Source organism: Monodelphis domestica, chromosome 1 (assembly GCF_027887165.1).
Source record: "Monodelphis domestica isolate mMonDom1 chromosome 1, mMonDom1.pri, whole genome shotgun sequence".
Taxonomy (NCBI): Eukaryota; Metazoa; Chordata; class Mammalia; order Didelphimorphia; family Didelphidae; genus Monodelphis; species Monodelphis domestica.
In genome coordinates, this window is record NC_077227.1 from 70,672,267 (window position 1) to 70,699,551 (window position 27,285).

Consider the following 27,285-nt stretch of genomic DNA (forward strand, 5'->3'; position numbering starts at 1 on the left):
TCCAAAAGTTTCCCTTTTTATTATTTACATTGGAGGGCACTAAGTCTATACATGCCAGGTTTGAGAATGCACAGTTGGATTTGGAAGCCCTTCCCTAAAAGGGGAAAGAGTCCTACCTTTGGACTGAGTTTCTATAATCCTCAGTGAGAGCACTCTGGAGACTTCCTCCTCGGTCGCACAATTGGCTCTTTTCAGTCCAAAAACTATCATTGCTACAGATCACAGCCAGCCGTCTGAGGCGCTAACTCGGGACCTTGACAGTCTTTGCTAGGATGAAAGCTTTTCTTATTTTCAAAACACTTGTGGGAGGGGTCTAGCTCTGCAGATTTGTGCTGTGCGCCTGGCTAAAGGGGCGCTTTCTAAGGATTCGGGCTGCATCGAGGATGAGAGATTTTGACAAGGAATTGGATTTAGCACAGGGCATTCATTCCACTAGAGAGCTTGAATACGTTGAGTTGGAGTCCTGAGAGTAAGGTTTGAAAGAGTCCAAAGAGTTTGGTTGGTCTTCCTCAGGCCGCCCTCTTCATTCTTTCCAGTCAACAATGAACCCATCTTTCCTCAGGCCACTTCATGGAAGCCACCTCCTACAGGAAGTTCTCTAGGCCTGGAGGAGGCTTTTCACTAAAAGCCGTGGTCATGAATGGATTTCTCAGCCTATTTTGATAGACTTTAAGCATTTCTTCCACTTCAGAGACAAAAGCATTGATTCTTGTCCTAAAAGGCTTGTCCTCCTGGAGGCTTCCTGGACGGCTTTTAATGAAGAGTGGAGGAGGGGAGGGGGAGGGGCTAAAATGTCTGTGGATGGGCTTCCCACGTGGTACCTGGGAGGGAAGGAGACAGGAGTTGTCAGTTTTTGAACATATCACAGAGGAGTTTCTCCATGGGCGTGTTTCCTATGGTTCTCCGAAAGAAGAGGAGCTCGATGCGATCCGAAGAGATGAACCTCAGCGCGGGGAGGAGCAAAAGCAGTTTTCCAAACCTGGAAAGGAGGAAAGAAAAGCCTCATTGCTCCCCGAAGGCAGTGCCCTTGGGCTCACCCAGCGTTCCCCCCAAACGAGCCACTGAACCCCTGGGCGGCCACGGCCCAGCGCGGCAGCGCAGCCTCTCTGGCGTTCGAGCCGTGGGTACCGCCCGAGCAAGACTCGGCCTTCTATATGAAAACAATATTCCTGGGGCCGCCAAGCGGCTCCGCGGGTAGAGATCCAGGCTGGGGACCGGAGGGCCCGGCCACCAACGTGGCCCCGGCCCTGGCCCGGCGCTCCTCTGCCTGGGATCGATGCTAAGGAGGTTGGAGTAGACAGGTAGGTGGGTGGGTGGACGGAGAGACACGTGGAGAGTCAACCCGACTACGGGGGGCTGGGAACGGCGCCCAACGCCAGCTTACCTCACGGGCTGGCTGGGATAATGCATCTTGTTGTGCTGCCCCAGCATCACCTGAGACTGGTCCTGCAGATTCTCCACCTGCTCAGGATCCTTCAGGCCCCGAGTCTCTAGGAAGAAGAAGCCCCCAGGGAGGGGGAGAGGAAGCTCCATCCCAGCCCCCTGCAGGATGCTCCCCGAGGACGGGGAGAAGCTTGGCACCCGCCTTTGGCTGTCCTCGGAGCTGGGAAGACCCAGGTTCAAATCCTGCCTCCTACACCAGCTGGGGACCTCGAGCAAGTCAATCTCAGCCTCCCTTTCCTGATCCATAAATGCGGACACTAGTAGCGCCGACCCCCCAAGTTAGGGTGAGGATCAAACGAGGTATTTGTAGAGTGCTTTGCAAGCAAAAAGTCATAGAAGTTGCTAGCTGTTATGAGAATTCTAATTAAAATATTTTTCTTCCAAGAATTTGGAAGGAGATTGAAATGCTGGATGCTAGCCTCGAGTGAGCGCCTTTTGCAATCAAAAGTGACTGTTTTAAGATGCAACTATGGATTCTGTCTAAGTTGACCTCCTAATAATCATCCTAAAGTGTCCGTTACCAATAAATTACAACACAGATGATTCCGATAATTACCAATACAGTCCTAATGGTGCCCATTGATTATTTTTCATTGAACCATGCTTCGCATAGGCTGTTGGATCCAACTGAAGTGAAATGCATTTGCAGAGCCCTTCAGAATTTCCAGATTGCGCATTACCAGGATCATTTGCTGTGAGGGAGGCAGCCCCAATGGCTACCCCATTGCACACGCTGGGAAGCTAAAACTAATGGAGGGACTTTAGCCGGATCCCGAGGCCTCACCCTCCGTCCTCCGTGTCCCCAGGATGCCTGGGGAGCGAGGACGGTGTCACCCGGAGGCTCCAGGCTACAGCTATCCAGCCCAGATCAAATGTAATCTCGGCGTGCAAAACAAACATGTTTGCCAAGTGATGAGAAGCAGCTTCTCTGGCTGTAAAAAGGGAGCCTCGGAGGTCCCATCAACTCCAAGATATCAAGTAAAAATATCTTTTTTTCCTGTTCCTGCTTCTAACACACTCGCAGATTGTGCGACTAATGAGTAAAAGACAGCTAGTGATTTATGACTGCAAAATGAAGCACAATTTTGAACAAGAGAAACCCAACAACGTTCTAGTATGTTTGGGTTTTGGTTTGTTTTTTTTTTTTTAATTTCTGACTTCTCTGTAACACAGTGGATGGAGTCAGGAAGACCCGGGTCCAGATGTGGTCCCAGACAGTAGCTGTGTGGCCCTGGGCAAGTCACTCAACCCCAGCTGCCTAGCCCCTACCACTCTTCTATCTTGGAACCAATCCTTGGAAAGTAAAGACTAAAAAAATCTGATTTCTCAATCAAGTGTGCCAGAGTCAAACAGAGTCCTATTTTCAGAAGAGTTGCTTGGCCTCTACTGCCTGATGGTTTGACAGTCTTCCTATTGCAGTTTTCCAAGATGGCGGTGGGGATGGAGTGGCGGAGGGAGGGGGAGGCTAGGGACTGAGTAACAACATCTGAACCCTCCATTATCAAACATGGTATTTATTGGAATGAGAAACTTGGTGTCATCCTAAAATAATTTTTTTTAAACCCTTACCTTCCATCTTGGAATCAATACTGTATATTGGCACCAAGACAGAAGAGTGGTCAGGGCTAGGCAATGGGGGGGTGGGTTAAGTGACTTGTCCAGGGTCACACAGCTGGGAAGTTTCTGAGGCCAGATTTGAACCCAGGACCTCCCATCTCTGGCCTGACTCTCAATCCACTGAGCTACCCAGCTGCCCCCCTAAAATCATTTTTTTAAATCGATCACACTGCCTCTCAAGGACAGAAATGAGGATTGTTTAATATAAAGAGCACTTAGACTAAAAATACTAGCAGAAGGGAAAAAGGCATTTTCCCAAAGCTTCACAGATTTCAGGTTCTACTCTTCTGAAGGACTCCAAGCAGAAGTTCTAGGAAGCAACGGTCATAACTCACATTTTTGTGGTGTTTTAAGGTTTAAAAAGTATTTTACTTACAACAGCCCTGGAAGGAATACAAGTAGAAACCCTATTTTACAGAGGGGGAAAATGAAAGTCCATGCCTTAGCCTGTGGTCCCTAATGGATGCTTGTTGAATAACATCATAAATTCAGAGCCAGAAGAGACCTTGGATTTGTAGTGGCTCTGAGGTTCATGCTCATTGTTTTTTGTTTTTTAGAATTTTAATAAACTGTTTTAATAGAATTGCTTTGTTTTATGAACTTCTATATCAATATGCATTTAAAAACATTCTGCAAAGGGGTCCCTATACTTCACCCAAGTGCCAAAGCTTTGACTATGGACCTAGAAATGGACAGCACCACAATAGGCACATTTTCATATACTTTCAAGCCTAGACAATCTCCCTCTCACTACTGGGGACTACACGTCTGAAGGACCACTGAAGGAGAGTGTGAGAAGATGATATGGGGCTCCCGAATTCCTCTCTCCAGGTTCTCCTCTCACCCTGGCTTCCCCTTTCATTTCAGCCCCATCCCACAGATGGGATTTTTCAGCTGGAGGATGGCTGGCATTGTATTCTGCCTGCCTAAATGGACCCTGCAAGAACGCAGACTCCCAATAAAGGGCTTAGACTAGAAAGAAGGAACCAGGAATCAAGGCTGGGAAAGATGTCAGCATAGGGGGAAGAAATGGCTGAACAAACTGGTACGTGATGTTGGCCTTGGAATACTCCTGTGCTAGAAGAAAGGATGGTTTCAGAAAAGGCTGGGAAAATTTGCAGGAACTGATGCAAAGGGAAAGAAGCAAAACCGGGAGAACATTGTACACAATAACAGCAATATTGTATGATCAACTGTGAAAACTTGGCTACTCCCGGGATCAGGGATGATCCTGAAGGACTTCTCATGGGGGATGCTGTCCACCTCCAGAGAAAGAACTGTTGGAGTTTGTCTTTCACATCAGTGTATTTATGGTTTTATTTGGGGTCATTTTCTATGATGTATGACTTTGCTCTTACAATAATGACCACTATGGAAGTATGTTTTGAATGACAATAAAAAATAGAAAAAATATGGGGGGGGGTGAAAACCCCAAACTACATCCTGGGAAGCAGTTGCTTGAGGCAAGACAGGTTCCCTTGAACATTTCTACCTCCTCCTACCTCTACTAACTTTAGGATTTGAACCTCATGTTTCCCGGCATCCACAGTCTCCCTCCCTTCATCTAGTCTACTCTGCCAAACACCTACCTGGAGTCCAGAGTTCTTAACATTTTGGTGTGTAAAAATGGAGATTTTGAACCCTAGACTTTTGGGGATTGAGAAAGATATCTAAACCCTTACTACAGGAAGATCCAGAATGACCCTTGGGGTGCAGTTGATTGAACATTTATTTTGAATATACACTCTTATGCCAAAGGGGACCTAATTGTCTTTTGTCAATGTGCCCAGCAAAACATTGGTTTTACTGTCTCTCTCTCTTCTAGTTCCCCCTTATCTCTAACTATTGGAGTTTTAGAGGATAAAGTTTTGCATACACCTGCAGTTAGAAATTTTTGGGGTGCAGGACACTTATGTTTAGGGATCAATTGGGGAGACTAGTCCCCCAATCATCATCAGGGGGGATTGTGATTTTTAGATTTTCTCCATATTGCTTAGTCTAGCACCCAGGAATGTACACACTCACACTACACTGGAATGTGCTAGCAAGTGACAAATCAGAAACAACTGACTGACCTCTGAGCTGTCCTAAGCCAAGCTTGAGTCACCATTGGCACATGTGAGATGTAGGAAGTGATGTAGAGAACTGCCTTTGGAGTTCTCGTCACTTCCTATGGGGAAGGCTGGGTGCCAGTTTGATCCTGGAACTCAAGCCTGGAGGAGCTCTCTCAGACAGCTTCCTTGAAATGGTCATGTGGTGAATTATAAGACTGACTCCCTTTTCCCTTGGCTCTCAGGGGAGGCCCCCTTGGCCAAAGCCTTGAACTCCTGCCTGGCTCAGCCTGAGTCAGAGCAGTTTAAATTAACTCCTCTCTCTCTCTCTCTCTCTCTCTCTCTCTCTCTCTCTCTCTCTCTCTCTCTCTCTCTCTCTCTCTCTCTCTCTCTCTCTCTCTCTCTCTCTCTCTCTCTCTTCTTCCTATTGTAATTAAATTAATTGTAATCATTGTAACTATTGTAATTAAATCACCATAAAATTCCATTCTGACTTGAGTGCTTCTCAACTGAGGACATCTCAACTGTCAGTTAAATTGCCCAGGGGAAGGAGTCTTCATTTCAAGCAAGTGCCCCACCATGCCCAACAGAAGCCAGTCCACATTATCAGAGGGTGCCTTTCTACCTACATTGTCCCTGAAGACCCTTTTGGTAGGGAAGATGGGAGAGGCACTTAGGATGGAAAACAAGCCTGTAAGAGGATGTGGGAGAGCCTGCTGGCTCCGGGGATGCAGGAGGAGTGTTTAAGCCCCATAGGTCTGGGGATGGTGTTAGAGGGGTTATTTCATAATGCCTGTGCCAAAATAATATGACAAAAACACACAAGCTTTTGGGAGGGTGCCCAGTTCCATTAAGAAAATATTGCGAGTTCCACTGACCTACCTGATTTTCTAGCATCCAAGTCTGGCTCTTGCCTACCTGGTTTGAAGAGGACGAGAGCCTTCATGCATGCAAATTCAGTGGGGTCCACTGTGAGTGATTTGAATCGGGCAATGGTTTCCTGTAGGATCTGAGTCTCTATTGAAGCAGACATGAGTTTTCCCTGAATGCCAGGGGTTGGGTCTGGCACAGACAGCAGTGGACAGCTCTCCAGGGGCAAAGACCACTGGATGGCACAGAGAAGGAACAGCTCACTCCAGGCCTCTTCCAACAAAATCACCTAGAGAATGAGAAGCATTTTTGAGCCACAGAAACAACTGGGATCAGCTCTGGGCAACCCTGAACAGAAATCCTCCTTCTGCCTGAACCCTAGGGCACACAGGGCACATAGATCTGACCCCTGGACACACGGGGCACCCAGATCTTTGTGTCCTTTCAGAAAGGGGTGAGGGGAGGAGGCTAGGAAGGAAAAAAGTGATTGAGTAATATAAGCAGAAAAGCCAGAAATCTGGAGACTTCTTAATTGGCTGAAAATGAACTTGAGATAAAGAAATAGTTACTGAACTTTTACAAAGGAAGTCATGACCACAGAGAGCCTTGATGCATGGCATCATTTGGAACTGGTCTTGCCAGATTGAATTCATTTCCACTTTTTTTAAAATATACAAATGTTTAATAGCAAACAAAAAATTCATGCTAAATCCTGTGAAAAAGAGAATATAAAGACTCCAACAACTGTGAAAGATGAGAGGAAGAGCTAGTAATTTCTTTCTTTTTTGCTTCAGTTATTTATCTTTAAACATTCTTTTCCTTTTAAGTTCCAAATTTTTTCTTGCAAATTATATTTTCATATTAGCCATGTTGCTAAAAAAGCAAGAAAAATAAAGTTTAAAGAAATTGTCTTGGAGTAATTTATTGATCAGAGTAGCTAAGTCTGTTACAGTTGATCACCCTTATAATATTACTGTTACTATATACTGTTTGTGGTTTCCTGGTTCAGCTCCCTTCATTTTACATCAGTTTAAATAAAACTTCCCAGATTTTTCTAAAACTGCCTTCATCATTTCTTTTTCTTTTCCTTTTTTTAAACATTTAATTTGGTCATTTTCACACATTATTCATTCATTGGAAGCAAAGATAATTTTCTTTTCCTCCCCCCCCCCCACCAGCCCTCCCATAGCTGATGCACGATTCCACTAGGTATCACATGTGTCCTTGATTCGAACCCATTTTCATGTTGTTGGTATTTGTATTAGGGTGTTCATTTAGAGTCTCTCCTCATTCATGTCCCCTCAGCCCCTGTAGTCAAGCAGTTGCTTTTCCTTGGTGTTTTCACTCCCACAATTTGTCCTCTGCTTGTGGCTAGTGTTTTTTCTTCTAGATCACTGCAGAATGTTTGGGGACATTGTATTGACACTAATGGAGAAGTCCATTACGTTCAATTGTACCACAGTGTATCAGTCTCTGTGTACAATGTTTTCCTGGTTCTGCTCCTTTCGCTCTGCATCACTTCCTGGAGGTTGTTCCAGTCTCCATGGAATCCCTCCACTTTATTATTCCTTTTAGCACAATAGTATTCCATCACCAACATATACCACAATTTGTTCAGCCATTCCCCAATTGAAGGGCATCCCCTCATTTTCCAATTTTTGGCCACCACAAAGAGTGCAGCTATGAATATTCTCGTACAAGTCTTTTTCCTTATTATCTCTTTGGGGTACAAACCCAGCAGTGCTATAGCTGGATCAAAGGGCAGACAGTCTTTTATCACCCTTTGGGCATAGTTCCAAATTGCCCTCCAGAATGGTTGGATCAATTCACAACTCCACCAGCAATGAATTAGTGTCCCCACTTTGCCACATCCCCTCCAGCATTCACTACTTTCCTTTGCTGTCATTAGCCAATCTGCTAGGTGTGAGGTGATACCTCAGAGTTGTTTTGATTTGCAAATCTCTGATTATAAGAGATGTGGAGCACTTCTTCATGTGCTTATTAATAGTTTTGATTTCTTTATCTGAAAACTGCCTATCCATGTCCCTTGCCCATTTATCAATTGGGGAATGGCTTGATTTTTTGTACAATTGATTTAGCTCTTTATAAATTTGAGTATTTAACAATCTCTCCTGTTCTTCTGGATGAGATGAAAGACAAATGATAGCATAGTCAGATGTATTCCAAGCTGGATGTACAATTTAGAGTAATCACTGATGATTTGATATCAACCTTGAAGGAAGTCTCCAATGGAATGCTCCAAGGATCTGTGCATGACCCTGTGCTATTTATATTTTCATGGATTATTTAGATAAGGCATAGATAGACATCATGTTCATCAGACTTACAGGTGACACCAAGCTTAGGGATAGTGAATATTTCGGATGACAGGGCAAAATGATGGAAAAATCAGAGGAGATTATGTTCAAAAGGGATACATGTAAAATCCTATGCTTGGGTTAAAAAAGTTTATTTCACAAGTCCACGACTCCAGACCCAACACTATATCCACTGCTACACCTCCTCGCCCCCATGCCATGATTCCTCAATCTCTCTTAATTCTTGTGCCTTTCCTCTGTTAATTATTTCCTGTTTACTCTATATTTAATTTGTTTGCATGTTGTATTGCCCATTAGAGTATAAACCCCTTGAGGATAGGGACTGTCTTTTGTCTTTTTATATCCCCATTGCTTAGCACAGTGCCTGGAAAATAGTAGACACAGAAAAAAAAAAAATTCCCATTCCTTTCCTTCAGTCAGTATCAATTCTAAGATAGAAAAGTGGTAAGGGATAGGCAGTTGGGTTCAGTGACTTGCCCAGGGTCACATAGTTAGGAAGAATCTGAAACCAAATTTGAAACCAAGCCTGGCTGTCTGCTGCCTAGCTGCCCCCAAATAACAGACAATAAATATTGATTAGTTTGTTGAAGTTAAGTGACTTGCCCAGTGCCCCATAACTAGTAAGTATTTGAGAACTCGGGTCTTCCTTATTCCAGATCACTTTCTGCCATGTTACTTGGCTACTTCTGGAGACAGAGGAGAGCAGCCAGGATTGTGGAGGGTCATGAAGTGATGCCATAAAGATCAGTTAAAGAAATTTGGCATGTCAAGCCTAAAGAAAAATAAATCGGGGAATGGGACTGGGGAAATGTGCAGAAGTGAATTATATCTGGGGCAGCTAGATGGCACAGTGGAGAGAGCACCAGGCTTGTAGTCATGAGGACCTGGGTTCAAATGTACCCTCAGACACTTCCTAGCTGTGTGACCCTAGATAAGTCATAACCCCATTTGCCTAGCCCTTGCCCATTTCACTTAAAGTTGTTACTAAAGCAGAAAGTAAGAATTCTTAAAAAAATGTATATGATAACTGTCTTCATGTATCTGAAGGTCACCATGAGGAGAAAGAAATGTTAACGTTTTCTATTTCACCCCAGAGAACAAAACTAGAAATAACTGACCCACAGTGCAAAGAGGCAAATCAGGTTTGATGTACGGAAAAATTTCCTGCCAAATCAAGTTGGCCAAAGGTTGAATGGACGGACTCCTTTGGCAAGCAGTGGTTTCTTCCTCACTGGAGGTCTTTAAGTAGAGGTTAGATGACCACAGTCTGGGACGCTGGAGAGAGTTTTCAAGAACAAGTTACACTAGATGGCTCCTGAGGTTCCTTCCAACTCTGAGATTGCATAATAAGCCAACAAGATCAATCCCAAATGCCCAGGTATTTGGAGAGGGGAGCTGGGATGAAAAATGCTTTTGAAGTCCTGATGGAACTGGACATGCCATGGGTTAGAGGGGCTAGGGAGGTCTAAGGACATTTAGGAAAGATTAAGTTAAGAGTATAAGCACTATCCGGGCTGAAACTTGATAGATTTCTCTTATTTTGAGGGTTCCAAATCTGTGATTTCATTTTTTTTGTACTTCTACTAATCTTGCCCTGAAGCAATTATTTTTGATATATATGTGCATATATATATGTATATATATGTATATTCTCTTTTCCCTAGCAATAAACCCTAGAAATAGCATTTCTGTGGTCTGGAATGTATAGTAGACCAGGAATAAGAAGGAAAAGAGAGAACAGATACTAGACTGGAACATCCAGCCATAGGGGCAGAAGGGGGAATTATTAATAACAATAATCATGTTATTGGGGGTAGTTAGGTGCCTCAGTAGATAGGGATCTAGACAGGAGATCCTGGATCCAAATCTGGCCTCAGATACTTCCTATCTGTGTGACCCTGAGCAAGTCATTTTACTCCCTTACTAACTACTCTTTTCCTTTGGAATCACTGCTTAGTATCACTGCTGAGACAGAACAGGATTTTTAAAAAATAATAATAGTTTTGTTGTTTAGTTTAGTTATGTCCAACTCTTCATAGCATGCCGATACTCTCCATGGGTTTTCTTTGGCAAAGATACTAGAGTTTGCCATTTCCTTCTCCAGTGACTTAAAGCAACCAGAGGTTACCAGGATCCCACAGCTAGTAAGTATTTGCGGTCATATTTGAACTCATGTCTTCCTGACTTTAGACCTAGCATTCTATCCACTGAGCCACCTAGCTGCCTCCAACAACAATAGCAATAAATAGCCTTTATATGGCACTTTTGTTAGCAAAGCTTTTTTCTATGTTTTCTTACTTGATTCTTAAAACAACCCTTTGAAGTAGGTGCCATTATTATCCTCATTCTATAAATAAGGAAACTGAGACTTAGAAAGGTTAAGTGACTTGCTCAGTATCACCCAGATAACAGGCAACTAAGGCAAGATTAAAATTTGGGTCTTCCTGACTCCAAATCCAACACTATCCACTGCAGAAAATCTTGAACGTTAAATGCAAAACAGGCTCAGGGTTTGGAAAGATAGGAACATTATGGTCTTGAATCAGTATTCAGTGATCAGATTAGATTTTTAAGTGTTAATCAATTAGCAAAAAGAGAAAGCAGGAGAGAGTGTAAGCAAGCCACTCTTTTCCCTATCTACTTTCTTACTTTCAGCTTTATTCATCTCTCTTGATTTCCAAGATTTCTAATTTAGTGTTTGAGGGTTTTTTTACTTGCAAGCCCAATTTATTGATTTGCTCTTTCTCTATTTTAATGATTTAAGCCTTTAGAGATCTAAATTTTCCCCTAACTACTAAATTTTGGTATTTTGTATTAGGAAGCTGGCCAAAATCAACTATGCCCAAATCCCTGGCCTCAATGCTTCATAACACCTGCCAACCATACCCAGCTAGCCCAGTGAGATCAAGGAAAAAAGCAGGTGTTGTCTCCAGGGATCATAACTCATTCTCACAACTGGTGTAGACCTCTTTGTTAATTCCACTCCCTATTTCCTCCACCCTGTACCTTTGTAGTTTGGAAACAAACAAACAAAAAAATCTCCTAATTCTTCCTCTACCTCCCTATAAACTTGACTCTGTCCCTGATTTAAAAAAAAAAAGAGAGAGAGAGAGAGAGACTTTTGACTTTTCCTAAGGGGTTTCCTGTTATTGCCCATGAGGAAAAAGAAATGCTCATCAAATTGAATTGCACTGACCAGTTAAGATTACAGCATTTTCAGCAATTCAGTTAAGCAAATGTTAAGCACTTAATCTGTGCCAGGCACTGAGGTTGATACTTTGGGATGCAGCATTTTTTAAAAGACATTTTCCCTGCCCTCAAAGTGCTTACATTTTAGCACTTGAATTGCTGGCATTAAAGGGGAACATATGCACATCAATATAAGGAAGAATGTTCTAATGAGCACTCACTGAAAATGGTTGCCTCATGTGGTAATGAGCTCCTCACTACTGAAAGTATACAAATCAGGGCTTTCAAATATTGCAGAGATTTCCCTGCTGTGAATTTGGATTTGATTACATCTAAGATCTCTTTCATTTCAGTAACTGCAAGACCCTTTGCCTGTTTGGCATCTCACAATTCATATTCATCAGCCTAACCTGACTACCTCTTAACTGAACAGGTAGAAGGAACTTCCTCACTAAGAGCTTCTTTTTTAAAGTTTTTTTCTGCTTTTAATTTGTATTTAGTTAATCAATTAAGAGAATTATTCCATGGTTACATGATTCATGTTCTTTCCCTCCTCTTCCCCACCCCCTCCTGTAGCCAACAAGCAATTCCATTGGGTTTTACATGTGTCATTGCTCAAAACCTATTTCCATATTATTGATACTTGCACTAGAGATCGTTTAGAGTCCACATCCCCAATCATATCCCCATCTAAGAGCTTCTTATACCAGTGAAATCACATGTTAAAAAAAATACCCTCCCTGGTCCTCTCTGCCTTCAGCCTAGAGGCTGGAAGGACCAGAGGCCGATCCTGATGGGCGCTCCAGAGCTGTGCCTGCAGAGCATGCTCCTCAGGTCCTCCCCTCCCAGGCTCCTCATCCTTGTTTCTCTAAAGCCGAGGACTGAACGAGGTTGTGGCAGTGGAAGGCAAGAGGGAAGACATATGTGTTTGCTCAGTGAGAGGCAGCCATAATTCAATGAAAGATGGACATTTTAGCTGGGGCTTATCATATGGCAATACTACAAAGGAATAGGGACTGGACCTGTGGTTTTATCGGGATAGGGAGCCCCTCTGGGAGGAGAGTCCTTCAATCTGTGCAGGTTGACATTTGCTCTGAAATTTATACTCTTAGAGGACTGTTCAGAGCACTCAGAGGTTAGTCACTTGCCCAAAGCCACGTAGGCAATATGTGGCAGGGGCAGGATTTGAACCCAGGTCTTATTGGCTTTCATATTAAATGTTACGTTTGACAGAGATAAATGTAGAGTTCTATGTTTATATTATAAAAAGCAAATTCATAGATACAGGATAGATAGGCAATAGAAAAGGATAGACAAACAGACAAATAGATGATAGACACAGAGGTAGACAGACAGATAGATGGAAAGGGAGGTGGAAAGAGAGAGACAGAGAAATGGATGGACAGATATATAGGTAGGTACACAGGCAGAGCAAGCATTTATTAAATGCTTCCTATCCTATACTATATACTCTGTGGTAAATGCTGGGGATACAAAACCCCAAAATAAATTTGGTCCCTACTCTCAGTGAGTTTACAATCTAATAGGAAAAGACGAAACACAAAAGAAGCTGGATGTTGGAGATAGAGCTAATCAAGTTTCCATGAAAAAACGATCTGGGGGTTATAGTGGACTACAAGTTCTACTTGAGTTAATAGTTTGGCAGGGCAGCCCCCCAAAAGCCAGTGCTCTCCTGGCCTGTGCTCGGAGAAACACAGCACCCAGGACAAGGGAGTCATCATCCTGCCATGTTCTACTCTGGCCAGAGCCCACCTGGGCTCCTATTCCAGTTCTGGGCACCACATTTGAGGAAGGAAACAGGCAAACTGGAGCACATGAACAAGAGGACCATGAGAAGAACTGGAAGGGGGAGTGGGGAAGGGCAGCCACTGTTTCATTCTTGTCCATGTAGCCTTGGCCAAGCTCTTACACATCGAATTTTCTTAAATTAAGTTGACCAGAATGGTGAGGGGCCTAAAGAGCAAGAATGAATGAAGGAGCATTTAAGTGCTTCCTCTGTGCCAAGACCACTCCAATGGAAGAAAGAAGACAGTCCTGGTCTCAAGGACCCACATTCTAATGAGAGGAGACAACACAAAGAGCACGGATCATGCCACAATCTTCAAGCAGAGCCTGGGCAAACACTCGAAGAGGCTGTAGAGGGGAAATCTCGACCACTCATGGCCAAGTCTTCTCTGCCGTCCCTCCCAGCTCTTAGATTTTGTGCTTGCCAGAGAAGACATTTGACTCCGACTTTGATTGAAGCCCAGAAATCGGAGCTTTTCCTCCGGATTGTTCTCTCTGTGCCCCCTTCTTCCCCCCTTTGCCTGCCAGTTAATACTAACCAGTCTTGAGTCCTTGGAGAAAAAACGTCGCAGGGATCACCATCCCCGAAACCAAGGCGCAGACTTAGACAGACCGTGGCCTTGGTCTGATACAGCGCTCCGAAGGCTCGCCGTCCCCATGCCATCCCCCGAACCTAGCGCGGGACTGAGGGAGGTGCCCTCTCCAGCTCTGCCTCTGCCCTCCTGCCTCATCTCCGGGGTTCTCTCTTCCCGGAGGTCACACACGATAGCTCACGCACACCTTGGAAGCAGTGGGAGCCTTCCTTCCGCAGAAACGCCCTCACCTCTTCCCCTCTCTGAGCCAGGGATGCGCACGCTTTCTCTAGCGGCTCTTGGGGAGGGAAAAACGGGGCTCAATGAAATGCCATCCGTTGGCTGATGTGGCAGGGCGATATTTTGGAGCACTGGTTTACCAGACCTGGATTATATCTGAGGTCTCTCCCTGCCTTGAGGAGGACCAGCCTCCAGCTGCCCCGCCCTAGTTCTGAATGGCTCATGGACTTTGACTGGTTGCTAATCCTGATACAAACCCTCTTTTAAAAAGAAAAGAAACTGGTGGCGGGTTGGTAGGGGTGACGGTAGGGTGGCTAAAGAAGGGAGGGGGCTTCTTGTGGATCAGGCAGGACTTGGGAAACAGAGGCAGAGCTTCTGGTGGAACGGGAGGGGCTTTAGAAGTTCCTGTAGGCTGAATTTACCTGGTCTCTGAAGGGCAGGTTAGAAAACACCGGGAGGTTCTTTGCCCACTTCACAGCCATGAAGAGGAGGCGGGCAGATGTCTCGTAGACATTCTCAGGGCTGGTAGAAGGGTACGAACCCGGCTGGTCATCAGTCAGGGGTCGGTCCGGCTCATTGCTAGTGACATCAACGTTCTCATCAGCTGCGTGGAGAAAAGGCAGATGGATGGTAGCCGGCTTCTGGCCTCAACCCCACAATCCCACTTCTTGCTGGACAGCTCTCAGGGACCTCCACTGGTGCTTCAAGCACCACATGCCGGTAATTAAACCCTAGAAAACTCTCCCTCCTCCTGCCATCCCAATTTCCGTTAAAAGTCCCCTTCAGCCCTGCCAGGCACCCAAGTCAAAAATATCTTCTTTTTCCCCCTTGTCTCTAGAACTCAGGGGAGGGTTAGGTTAGGTAGACAGCCACCTGAAGGCAATAAGGAAAGTATAAGGAATACATATGATTCCTTTATTTCATATTTGTATTTAAATATTTATATATCATAAAATGTTATATTTCAATAAATATATGTACACATATAATTTTATACATGTAGAATTATTTACATATGTGTGATTTATTTATTGTTTATATTTACATTTTCATATAGCACATAAATGTATTGCATTATATTTAAATAAATATGTTTACAAATAGTTTTGTGCATTTATAATTATTTACATTATATATAATTTATTGTCTATAGTTATATTTTCATATATAAATAGTACATAAACTTATTGTATATTTAAATATGTATACATATAATCTTATGCATTTATAATTATTTACATGTTTATATTTATATTTTCATATATAGTATAGACATTTATTGCATTATATTTTGCATTTATCTGGCATTCTTGTCAATATCCTCTTTCTAACATTCCAACTGCTGTTTGTTCCACCTGAGTGGCAGAAAGTCCAAAACTTGCTTCAGTTTTCCTTTCCACAATTTAAATAAATGTGTGTATGTATATGCATACATATATTTCTATGTACACATTATTATGTATATGTGTACATATAATTTATTTATTATTTACACTTACATTTAAATATATAACATTAATTATATTATATTTAAATAAATATTATCTGCATATATATATAATTATTTCTATGTATACATATAAATAAACCTTTTTAAAACCCAGACAACACTGCTCTTTGTAGCCTGCAGGCAGATATTTATGGTGCACTGACTTGATAATTTGCTGCAACCTATTTGAATGTCCCTTCATTGTCCTTTGTGTAACCTTCATTTAATCTTCCTCCATTCCCAGAATTACTGTCCTGGGAACTCTCTGCCCTGATTGGTGATTGCATCTATCATTGCCTATATATCTATCCCTGGTTCCAGCCATGTTCTACTTTACTTGGCCCCTCTCTCCGACACATACAGATACCTACCTGTCCTACTTGTCCAAATTTGTTCTTTTTAGCAGCCTTGACACCCAAATGAGTACCCTCCCTCCCCTCTGCTCAACCCCCTCCCCTCACTTTCCAGTTTTAGAACACTCTTCAAAAAGGGCATATCAATCCTCAATGACTTCAATGCCCATCTCATCTCCAAACCCAATCCCCAACACATGGTGTCTCTAGAATGGAATCTCCTTGAGCACAGAGACTTTATGATTTTGTAATTGTATCCCTGAGCTTGGCACAAAGCAAATGCCGTTAATTTTTTTTCTCATTCAGATGCAAGGTCTTATATGACCCTAGAAACCTCTTTCAACCTCAGTTTCCTTATTTGTAAATGGAAATAATAATACTTACTTTCCAGGATTATTGTGAGGACCAAAAGAGAAAATAAATATCAGGCATTTTGCAAATCTTAAACTGTTATATAAATGTTAGCTGGAACTATTATCACTAGCAATTAAGCAGAGTTGGGATTTGAATTTGGGACCCCTTTCCACTGCCTCCCAGCCAAAGACAAGTAGAGAAATCCATGATGGAGAGATATAAATAGGCTGAGACATAGTGCTAAGGGAAATTAGTGCCCAAAAAGTGTCAGCACAAGACAATAACCATAAGCAGTAATCAAAAGAAGACAAGAACCAACCATGAAGCACAATAGACAATCCATGAAATATTAAAGACTCAGGAGATCTCCAGTTCATTGAGGAGATTCCCTATCAAAGAAGAATTCTTGGAAAGATAAGAAGGCTTAGAGGATTGTGATCTACATGGGTTTAAGGATTACTCACAAAGATAAGATCACAGATCCATCAAAGTCTTAGTCCACTCTCCTGCTTTACTGGGTGGACAGTAGGAGGAAGCCATGGTCGGATCTTGCTTAAGATTCACAAATGTCTTGCCCCATCTCTGCTCACTCCCACCTCTTGTCTTCTATCCCATACCCATTGTTTAGTGGCCAAGTTCTAGTCTTTTTACCACCACAGTTTCTTTCCTATCCATTCCTTCCTTTCTACTCCCACTGCCACCACCATAGTTTGATCATGAGATCATAGCTAGAGCTGGAAGAGACCTAAATGGTCATCTCATCCAACCCCCTCATTTTGCAGTAAAGGAAGCCTAGTAGATTAAGTGACTTGGCCAATATCCTCTGGTCTATTCTGTTCATCACACAACCACCTGACAAATCTTAATTCACAGCTTTGATTGTGGTGATATCCAATTCAAAGACCATCAGTGGTTCCCAATGGAAACCACTAAGCCAACATTCAAGACCCTCCACAAATTCCTCCTTTATGTCTCCTCTGATTTTGCCAAACTAGATGTCTCATCCTCTCCCAGCTCCTCCCATCCTTTCCTGTTTGGGGCATCCCTTATATTTTAGCCATCCCTCTACCTTCCTTATTTCTACCTGGAAAAGTTCAGGACTCCGTGTGGTTCTTTTTTTTTTTTTTAAACTCTTATCTTCTGTCTTGGAGTCAATACTGTGTATTGGCTCCAAGGCAGAAGAGTGGTAAAGGCTAGGCAATGGGGGTCAAGTGACTTACCCAGGGTCACACAGCTGAGAAGTGTCTGAGGCCAGATTTAAACCTAGGACCTCCTCTCTCTAGGACTGGCTCTCAATCCACTGAGCCACCCAGCTGCCCCCTCGTGTGGTTCTTAACTCTTCTACCAAACATCCCCCTGTTCCCCCTCCAGGAGTATCTATCTCTGCTCGGGGTACACACACTCACCATCCTCTGGCTCCAACTTTGCACAAGTCTCCGCTGTCATGAGACTGGCCATGAAGCGATGGTTTCCTGGAGGGGTCAGAGCCCGAGCACCAGGGGCTGCCATGGTGGAGGCAGATGAAGGCACCCGAAGGCCAAGCACAATAGGACTGGCAGGCTGGGGGCCAGCTCGAGTCGTGGGGAGATGCTCCGACCTGAGGTTGGAATCCAGCTCGATGCTGTCAAGACGAACCTGGGCTGTGCTCCGGGGCTGGCGCTCATTCTGTACGGCTGGGAAAACCAAGAACCTGGGTGAAGGCTCCTCCTCCGGGAAGCCTTCCAGGCAATCACCCTAACACAGGCCAGTTGCTTTAGCTCTGTGACAGACTCCTGGACCCCATAAACTCATAGACCCCCTCAAGGAAGAGAGCTCAGACTTTTCTACTGGGGTAACTCCAGCCTTTCCAAATCAAAGCCTGGGTCTATTCCAGCCTGGGACCCCTCCCGTCCTCAGAGACACTATCGTCTCTCCTCTACTCACCATCCTTGTTCATCCCTGACTGCAGACACTTCCGCAGGCGGCAAGCCTGGCACTGGTTTCTGTGGGCCTTGTCCACGGGGCATGTCCCAGAACCAGCCTGGCACCTACAGGGTAGAATGGAAGCTCCTTGAGGGTGCAGGTTTTTTATCCTTATCTCTGTCCCCAGCACCTACACAATGTCCGGCACTTGGTAGATACTTTAAAAATGCTCATTGAGGGGGAGTCAGACCTGGAGATGAGAGGTTCTGGGTTCAAATTTGACCTCAGACACTTCCTAGCTGTGTGATCCTGGGCAAGTCACCTAACCCCCATTGCCTAGCCCTTACCACTCTTCTGCCTTGGAACCAATGCTTAATATAAATTTTAAGACTGAAGGCAAAGGTTTAAAAAACAAAAATGTTTGTTGATCAGTTGGAAAAAAAAAAACAAGAGAGACCCAGAACCCTATCTGTGCCCTGTCTCCATCTCCCTTCCCACAGAAGGATCGGGGCTGGGGCTGAACTTTATTAGAAAAGAGGTTTCCTTAAGGGCGATCTCACATTGCCCAGCCTGGGCGGTGAGGGAAAGGGCAAGCCACGACAATCCTGAGCAGACCTAGAGCTTTGCCTCCTTCCCTGGCACAACCTGCGTTCTTCCAGGGTCTTCCGGGGACAACGCTCTCCCTCTGCTAACCTCTAGACAGCGGAAGTTCCCGTCCCTGCGGTAAGAGCCGCGGCAGCACCGCGGAGCGTTCTCACCTGTAAATGAGCTTCCTCCTCACGCTTCTCTTGAAGAAGCCACTGCAACCGTTGCAAGCATAGATGCCGTAGTGCTTCCCACTGCTGCTGTCCCCACACACCCTGCACAGGAGCCCCGGACTCAGACCTGGAGGGGAGGGAAGAAGAGGACCCGACAGAGGAAGCATCTGAGCCTAGAAGAGACCCTCAGGGATTCTCAGCCCAAGGCCAGTTCCCTTGGGGCTGGACTGGTGTGACGGCCACCGGTGCAGCCCAAACTCTGGCAGAGTCAGGGGCAGCCCGAGAGAAAGATGTGATGGGACTCCAGTGGTGATGCTTGGCGCCAGAGTCACACTGCTTGAAGACCAACCAAGGTACAGTTGTTTGGCTACCTCACGATGGAATAAATGACTTTCCAAGTTCTTTTCCAAAGACATTGAATGCCTACATGTACAGAACGTTATGCTAAGCACCCAAACCAAAAAACAGCCTTTGCTCTCATGGAGTTCACAGACCAATGGGGGAGGCAACACATAAATAACTGTGTGTCCAACTATTTATGACTCCACTTGGAGTTTTCTTGGCAGATACTGGAGTGATTTGCGATTTCCTTTTCTAGCTGATTTTACAGAAAAGGAAACTGAGGCCAACAGGATTATGGGACTTGCCCAGGCTCGTACAACTAATAAATGTCTGAGGCTGAGTTTGAATAAAGATGATTCCTTCTGACTCCATGCCTGTCATTCTATCCACTGTGCCATCTAGTACCCCTATGTAGGAGATATATTCAGAATTAATGGAAAGTCATTTCAGTGGAGAGGTACTTGGGGGATAGGTGAAGGAGTTCGGGAAAGAGTTCTTGTAGAAAATAGAAGTTGACCTGATTCTTGAAAGAAGTCCCATGCCTATAATTTTGGCAGGAAGAGTGAAAAACCTTTTCACCAGTGATCCCACTACTACGGAAGCCAAAGACAGAAAAGACCTTGATACAGAATAATTATAAGGAGGATCTTTGATAAAAACAGAACACTAGTTGGTTGGTTGATACTGAACAACTTGTGGCATATGAATGCTGCACTACAAGAAATCAGGATTAAAATAAGAAATTCAAAGTATCTTGGGAAAATGGATGGATGGATGAATGGATGGACGGATGGATGGATGATTGAATGAATGGATGGATGGATGATTGAATGAATGGATGGATGGATGGATGATTGAATGAATGGATGGATGGATGATTGAATGAATGGATGGATGGATGGATGGATGATTGAATGGATGGATGGATGGATGGATGGATGGATGGATGGATGGACCCAGAATGAAGTAAACTGAACCAAGAGAACATACACAGTTGTGATCACCCCCCAACGAGGCAGTTGAGCTCTGATGAACTGGAATAGACAGTCTCAGTCAAGGGTCTACAGGAGTCTGTTCTAGTGGGAATTGCAAAATGCTCGATGAGTGTATTCACTCTTCAGAAATCAGCAAAAGCTACAAATCAGGACTGCATTGGCTGTTTGGGTGATTGTCTAAACTTAAGAAAATGATGGAGAAAATGTCAATAATGGAAATGAAACTTAAGTGTGTTAGGCATGCGTTTTCCCTCCAGAGAGTCTATTGTTAAATACTGACTGCCATACCACTGTCTCAGTCCTAAAGATTAATAAGAAAATACATCTTCAGGACATCTAAGTGGTTCAATGGATTGAGACTAGAGGCAGGAAGTCCTGGGTTCAAATCTAGCCTCAGATACTTCCTCTAGTTGTGTGACCCTGGGTAAGTCACTTAACCCCCCTTGCCTAGTCCTTACCACTCCTCTGCCTTAGAATCAATACTTATTTCCAAGACAGAAGGTACGGGTTTAAAAATAAATAAACACATCTTGTCATGTGGCATCATTCATTCATTTGCTATTTTAGTTGGGTTTCTTTAAGTGTTTTTCACTGTTATAAGAAAAGTGTTCAAGAGGAAGGATGGGCATGGCAGGTTTAAGAGAAAATCACTAGATCATATAATCAAAAAGGTGACAAAAACCTTCTTAAAGGGCTTTAACAATGATATTATTTATTTATTTATAATTTTATTATTATTATTATTTAATTATTTAATTTATGTAATTAATATTAAATAATATGTTATTATTTATAATATCCTGTAGCTGCACAATTGCAGTTCTCCTGCCCATACACATGATATGTGTGTATGTGGGAGGGTAAAATTGGGAACATTGGGAAAGAAGAAGCCTCAGGGATCAGCTTGGAGGCAGCTAGGTAGCCTAGTGGGTAGATCACTGCACTCTTAGTCAGGAAGACTTTGGTTCAAATCCTACCTAGACACTAGCAGTGGGATCCTGGAACAAGCCACTTAAGAATTATGTGCCTCAGTTTCCTCATCTGTAAAACTAGAAGTTTAGACTCAAAGGCATCTAAGAAAGCTCTGACTGAATGCTCTCATGATCCAGACAATCTAAACATCAGCCAGTCTGTTCTAAGACCCAGCAGCTAATACTCAGGGCGCAGAAGACAAACATTCCTGGCTTTATTATTCAAGCAGCTTCTTCTGAACAATATGCTCCTGTCTTTGCCATCTGACAGGCTCAAAAACTGGTTTGGAGCTAATACGGTGAAATTTAATAGGCATCCATGAAAAGCCCTTCACATCACTTCCAGAAATCAGCTACAAATCAGGTACAAGATGGGGGAAGGTGTCGCTGGATAACAGTTAGTTTGAAAAAAAAAAACCCAAGGGTTTTAGTGGACCAAAAGCTCAATAGCAGTCCAAGAGGCCATTGTGATTTGGGGCTTCATTAAGAGAAGTTATGCTTTCAGGAATAAAGAAGGGAGAATGATGGAGAGGAATGTTGGGTTCCGTTCTGGGTTCTGGATTTTAGGAAAGACATTTTTGAAAGCTGGAAAATATCCAGGAGAGGGCAATCAGAGGGGGAAAGCCCTCAACTCTGTTTCATATAATAATAATTAATATTTATAAAAATGCTTTTGAGGTTTAGAAATGTGCTTTAGGAATAGTATCTCATTTCATCTTCACAACAAATTCTGTGAAGTGGGTGTGTTATCCTTATTTGCATTTTAGAGATGAGAAAACCAAGACAGAGAATGATTAAGTAATTTAGCCAGAGACCCAGAGCCAGTAAGTGTTTGAGGCAGGATTTGAACACAGCTCTTTCTAACTCCAAGCCCAACACTCTAAACACTGAGCCACCAGCTGCCTCATACGAGAATCATTTGGAGGGATGAGGGACATTTGGTCTGAAGAAGGGAAGATTCAGGGCAAACATATAGAAAAGAAATTCACTTTTGGGACCCAGATGGCAGGACCAAGAATAATAAAAGTGGCAAAAAGACAAAACACACCTTACTTTAGTGGGAAACTTCATCATAATTTGAGTAGAATGAGCTAAGCAGGGAGGCAGTGGATCCTTTGTTCCTAGAGCATTATTATTGCTCAGGAATGTTAGCGTAAGGATTCTTTTCTAGGTTGAACTATGTCATCTCTGCATTCCCTTCCAGCTCTGAATTCTGATTTGGCAATATCCAAAGCAGAAAAGATATAGAATTATAAATAAGTTTTAACTCTTTAAAAGTCTGTATTCCTCAGGAAAAGGAGGTTGGTGAGGGGGTGAAGAAAAGCACCGAGGGTGTAGGAAATAAAGCCCCATAGCCCGCCAGCCCTGAGCCCACGCTGAGGCGTGAGATCATGCAAAGCCATAACTAGCTTTCTCCATATCTGAGGAAGTGGCATGTTTTAGGGCAAATTCAGTTGAAAAAAGATTATAGCACCCTGGTCCCTGTGGAGAAAGAGCAGGGCAGCAACCAGAGTATCTAGGGTAATGCCACTGATCAAGTAGCCACCTATTAGCTTCCTAATTTAACAATAATAATTCTCCTCCTCCTCTTGCATCTCCTTCTCCTCTTCCTTCTCTTCCTCCTCCTTCCTCTTCCTTCTTCTTCTTCCTCCCTCTCCTCCTCCTTCTCTTCTTCCTTTTCCTTCTCTTCTTCTTCCTCCTCCTCCATCTCCTTCTCCTTCTCTTCCTCCTTCTCCTCCTCCTTCTCTTCCTCCTTCTTCTCTTCTTCCTCTTCCTTCTTCTCTTCTTCCTCCTCCTTCTCCTTTTTCTCCCCTCCTCTTCCTCCTCCTCCTTCCTCTTCCTCCTTCTTCTTATCAACATCATCCTTATTATTATTAACTTGGTATATTTGTTGCATTCTTTCAATGCTGCTGGAAAAGTATAAGCACTGTCAATAGCTATATCCCTGGTGCCCTGGGGCAATGTCCCTGCTGTCCTTCCGTAGCCACAACTCAGAAAGTGTATCTAATGATGAGGCCAGCCAACACACACACACACACACACACACACACACACACACACACGCACACACACACGCACACACGCACACGCACACGCAGACACACATTTATAGAGACAAACACAAATGTGCTTCACATCAGTATTTTCAGGGGCAGAGTGGTACAGTGGGAAAGCTCTGGTTCTGGAGTCAAAAGCCTTGGGTTCCAGTTCTGCCTCTGATGCTTACTACCTATGTGACTTTGGACAAGTTGCTTAGCCTGGTAAGGGAGGTAGGAGACCAAACCTCAGTTTCCTCATTTAGAATATGAAGTGGGTGGACTACACAGCCTCTGAGGCCCTTTCCAGCTCTAGATCTATGATTTCATAGTTCTAGGGGTACCATATGGCTCTGAATCACTGAACCCCACAGTCTCTGAGCGATCAAAAATTTAGGTCTCTCAAAGGGCAAAGTAGAAACACATGGTGAGCATCTTATCAATGAAAACTTCCATGCAAGAAGAGGCACAAGAAATATCCAGGTTCTATCCTTTGCCCCTGTCATATTTGGGTTTTTTATCATATTTGCTGGCATATACATCTTATCTCCCTATTAGATTACAAAGCCTGCAAAAACAGTGACTATATTCATTTTAATTTTTACACAAAAATTCATGTACAGCAAAAGATGAGCAAATGCTTATAAACTGAATTTTTTTTAAGTAATCAGGAAAAGATTTGGAAAATGAGGGGATACCCATCAATTGGGGAATGACTGAACACACACACTGTGATAGGTATATGATGGTGATGGAAAACTATTGTGCTATAAAAAATGACAAGCAGAATGATTTCAAAAAAACCTCAATATATGAACAGATGCAAAGTGAAATGAGCAGAGCCAAGAGAGCACAATAGTAGCACTATTGTAAAGAGAGACCTGTGTATTTCGGTAATATCACTCCGACAAACTCACGATGGGAGTGTGTAAGGGGAGCAAACACAGCGGCTGCTCCTCAGTGTCAGGGGGTGCAGATTTAAGGGAGAAGAGGCATGAAAGACCTAAAAATACCCACATTCACATTCCCACGCTCAGTCTGTCCCCTAGTTAGAAAGTGACTCCTGCACCCCTGATGCTCATAGGACAAAGCCTAAAGAAAGTGCCTGGCATTCAATCTTCGGTGCTCAAGTCCTCGGCATGGGGACCTCTGGGTCCAGCCACGTCCTCTCCTCCCTCCCTGCTCCAGTGCCCCATCCCTCCCTCCCTCTTGCCTTCTCTAGATAGAGTCCTGAAGGAGTTGCTGGCACCAGACCCCAAGCCAGATCCCATTACTGGCCACCTCCAAGCCCCCCACTCACTGGTCTTTGTCACCATCATACTTTAATTTTCAGTCACACAAGCAATTTTTCTGACTACTAACTGCCTCCATCAGCTGGGTTTAGCATCATGTATCTCTCCCAAACCTGCTATGTTTTCTCATTCATGAAGAGAAGCTTTTTTTTTTTTTGCATCATATATTGCTATCTGCTCTCCAAGCCCAGAGAAACCACAGAAAGGACGCAGTCCCTGAGAGAGTTACTAGATGGGGTTCCGAGATCCCCCGAAATGAATCAACAAGATATCTTTGGCCCAGATGGATCATTCCAGTTCCAAATGAATATTGGATATGTCCCAGGCAAGGGCTATCATGCATGGCACAGCGGAAGAAAAGGCTAGCTGTCGATTCAGATAGAACTGGGTTCAAATTCTGCCTCTGACACTGGGTGATCTTTGGTAAGTCCCTTAAATCCCAGGGCATCTCCCTAAGACAGTAAATTGCAGGCGAGTTGTTCTGTATTGACAGAGGGAGTTTCTGCACTAGTTGCAGTTCCCAGTACTGAAGAAATCACAGGTCCAACTGGGAAAATACAACTAATCATACACACGTTCCAATTCATTCAAAATTCAATTCATTCAAAAATGAACTCAGTGTAGATGAATGGTTTTCAGGGTCACTATTTTAAAAGGTTTACCTTGGTCAGTGGGAGTGGAGGAGGAGGAGGAAAAAAATGGATCTTGATGGTGTCATTCAAAGACAGCCCATGTCCTGCTGGAGCTAAGGAGCCCCGTGCCTTGGTGCCCAGTTAGGGGTGTCCTGGGCGTGGGTGCTCAGCAAAAAAAAAAAAAAAAAAGATCTGAGGTTGCTTCTCTGCTCTAGGCTCCTTAAGGGTTCTCCACCATTTAGCCACCCCAAAACTTTAGCAATAAGATTGTGACCACTTTAATGTAGATTTTGCTTGGGGGAGGGAATAAGGGAAGCGGTTCTTGGTGAAAAAAAAAAGGCATTCCTCTGCACTTTTGGCTGCCTGAGAAGAGCTGGTATTTCTCCAGAGACAATCCTGGAGGAGAGAGATGTCCATCATGCATGTGGTCCACAAAACTCCCAAGGGCAACCCAAACGAGATTAAAAAGTAACTGGGAAATTTAACCAAATAAATAAAAATACAAGACATAGATAATGTTGCGATGTGGCTTTCTACGTCAATATGCAACGTGCAGGGATTCTTACAAATGATTCTTACCTTCGTTTCTATTTATCTGATCCCTTTCTGTAACCTAAAGGCTTTCTAGGAAAACATTCTTGTCCATCTTACAAGGTTCCTTCCTCTTGAATTTATCTCCCTTCCAGTTGTACTACCCCTCACCCAAGATGGCATCAAGGACTATAGGGCAAACAGGGAAGGGGTCCCCCAGACAGGAAATGAGCAGAGCCCTTACCTGCCTGGCTGTCCTCCCGGTCAGTGGGTATGGAGGGATCAGTGGGGGAAGCAGACATCCTTGAACTCTGCAGGAAAGGAGGGTGGACCTCAGTGGGGAAGCCTTGAGAAAATTCCCTTGTGCCACAGCCTAGGGCTGATCCAGAGGAGCACCCAGGGGACCTGGGTCTCCAAGGACCAATCCGCTGTCCTCTGAGAAGTGTGGCTGTTTCTTGGGAACCTTCAGATTCCAGTCATTTCTGGCTTCCTAGCAGTGAGAGTGAACCCCAGCATCATTCCTCCTTATTGAGAACCCAGCCAAGAAACATGGAGAAATGATCTGACTTCTAATGCAGGCAGAGCAAACTGCACAAAAGCTAGAAGACGGAGGGGGTCCAGACCTGCAGCTTGGCTCATCAGGCATTCAGGAGACCCAGAAGTGGAGAGAGAGCCCCCAGGAGTGGAGGGAGAGCCCCCAAGAGGGCCAGCTGGAGAGGGGGCTTCCTCTCCTTTTCTTTCCCTTTCTCCTTTGGGTTCTCCTCACTCTGCCTTCTCTGTCTCTCCTTCTTTCTTCTTCTCAGGCACTCTTTCTTTTTCTCTCCTTCACTCTCTCTACTTCTCCATTTTCACTTTCTGGTTCTCTCTTCCTCTCTCTCCTCCCCTCTGACGCTCTTCAGCCCTAGCTGTGTCCCTCTGTGTCTGTCAGCCTCTCTGTCCTAGGCTGAAAGTGGTCTCTTTTGCCTCCTGGCTGTGTGTGCCTGTTGTCTTGCCCTCCTGCGAGCTCCCCAGGCGCACAGGCAGGAAGATTACCTCCTAACCCCATGTAAGCAGATGCCTGACTGTCATCCTCTTAATCTTTACTGTGTCTCCAAAGGTGGATCAATCAGCCACGCAATGAAGAATTAAAAAGGTGCTGAGGCCAGTCAATGAGGCTCAGGTGTTGCCAGCCCATTGTAACCCTAGACCCGGGACACCGCGGAAGCCTGACAAAGCCATCCGGCCCCCTGCCCACCCAGCCCAGCCCGCTCTCTCCCCTCAATGCCCCTTTCTCTTGCCCTTAGAGAACGATTACATCTTATTTGTTCAACCTTCACTTAGGTTTTGAAGTGAGTTTTGGCTCCATTTCCCATTGGGAATTTGATCTCTCTGAGTCCCTCAGAGAGAACTGATACCCCCTCCTTTCTCTGCTAGAGCGATGACTTCCCATTCACCCCCAATCTCTCCATTCACTGGGCTTTTGGAGGCGTCTGGGAGGGATCACACACTAGACAGGGCAGCTAA

The 27,285-nt window shown here is 44.1% G+C and overlaps 1 protein-coding gene across 1 annotated transcript; it reads right to left on the minus strand.

Moving 5' to 3' along the window:
* Window positions 1–139: 139 nt before the first annotated feature.
* NR2E3 (nuclear receptor subfamily 2 group E member 3) lies at window positions 140–26,084 on the minus strand. Its single transcript, XM_001371384.3, has 8 exons — window positions 26,027–26,084; window positions 18,984–19,110; window positions 18,247–18,350; window positions 17,730–17,996; window positions 14,550–14,731; window positions 6,030–6,270; window positions 1,385–1,490; window positions 140–979 (listed from the first exon to the last, which is right to left on the minus strand). Exons 1-8 carry the CDS (start codon window positions 26,082–26,084, stop codon window positions 847–849), a joined length of 1,218 nt encoding a protein of 405 aa, XP_001371421.1. The 3' UTR covers window positions 140–846.
* Between the last annotated feature and the right edge of the window lie 1,201 nt (window positions 26,085–27,285).